Source organism: Scylla paramamosain, chromosome 12, assembly GCF_035594125.1.
Source record: "Scylla paramamosain isolate STU-SP2022 chromosome 12, ASM3559412v1, whole genome shotgun sequence".
Taxonomy (NCBI): domain Eukaryota; kingdom Metazoa; phylum Arthropoda; class Malacostraca; order Decapoda; family Portunidae; genus Scylla; species Scylla paramamosain.
In genome coordinates this window covers 5,201,418-5,202,500 of record NC_087162.1, presented here as the reverse complement: position 1 = coordinate 5,202,500, position 1,083 = coordinate 5,201,418, and the positions used below count along the sequence as shown (strand labels likewise).

The 1,083-nt window shown below is 48.4% G+C and overlaps 1 protein-coding gene across 2 annotated transcripts in view; it reads right to left on the bottom strand.

The window, feature by feature from the left end:
- LOC135105571 (long-chain-fatty-acid--CoA ligase ACSBG2-like) overlaps positions 1–1,002 on the bottom strand; it is an 82,562-nt gene extending 81,560 nt beyond the window's left edge. The window contains exon 1 of one of the 2 annotated variants that reach the window (XM_064013814.1): positions 534–1,002. In XM_064013814.1, coding sequence (XP_063869884.1) covers positions 534–568 — 35 coding nt within the window. In that variant the 5' untranslated portion in view covers positions 569–1,002. The remainder of the gene's footprint in view (positions 1–533) is intronic. The other variant, XM_064013813.1, reaches the window with a different exon arrangement.
- Positions 1,003–1,083: the final 81 nt, after the last annotated feature.

Below are 1,083 nucleotides of genomic sequence, written 5' to 3'. Positions count from 1 at the left end.
TAGTTATACAGTGGCATACAAGACCATAAAGGCTGGCAGGAGATGACCCTTTGCGTGAAAAAGGGAAGAGGACGAGGGCAGGCTAATTCCGGCAAAGAGGCGGACGAGTTTTACGAGCTATGTGACCTTGGCCAGCTGTGGTTGTGGTGGTTGTGGTGGTAGTGGTGGTGGTGGTGAAGCGCGGGCTACTTCAATTTTCAAAAGAAGACATGTCCTTACAACATTCCTTTCTTTCCCCCAGCATCATCTTTCCTGCATTTCCCTTTAGGATTCTCGGGTTTTTAAATGAAAGGTCGCCTTGTGAACGTCGAGAGAAGAAAATAAACGTGTTTTTGCGTGTGGTGAGCAAAGCAATGCAAGTTTCCTCCTCGTCTTTATGCACAGGAAATGTCAGGAAATTTGCCAGGAAATATTATAGAAAAAAAAAAAAAAACATGAAGTTACGACTCTGACATTTGGATAAACAGTAACCACGTGTGTGTGTGTGTGTGTGTGTGTGTGTGTGTGTGTTAAGACAGACAAGTTTGCCTTACCCTCCATGCACCTCTCTCCTTAAGACAGGCGGCATGGTGGTGGTGATGATGTAATCTCAGCAAATGCCTTCTCTTCTCTCTCTCTTCACGATGTCCAGTCAGCAGCAGACCGGTGACTGGCCACCAGCACGTCCACTTCCCGGCACTGGAGGGATGCGTCACCCCTTTAACACGCGCTCACAACCCTACACGTAAGCACATACACACTATCACATACACGGTCATAAATAAACGTGCACCAACAGGATCTTGTATCTAGTGCCACATGTAATGATGCCAACAAGAGTAACACCACTTTGCGAAATCCAGACAGACAAGGCGATGGAACACGAGAGGCAAGTTAAGGTCTTCTCTAGGTAACAGTAATGGCAGTCACTCTATTTCCAATTACATAGATTCTTGCAAGTTTGTTCCTCTGACGGACTTCACACCTACACCTCCCACCACCACGGCAGCCCATGCTCGACTGACAGCTCGGGGGGAGTACCAACTGGTGGGTGGCTGGGAGGGTGGGGGTGAGGGAGGTAAGCTTCCTCACCCCCCTTCTCTC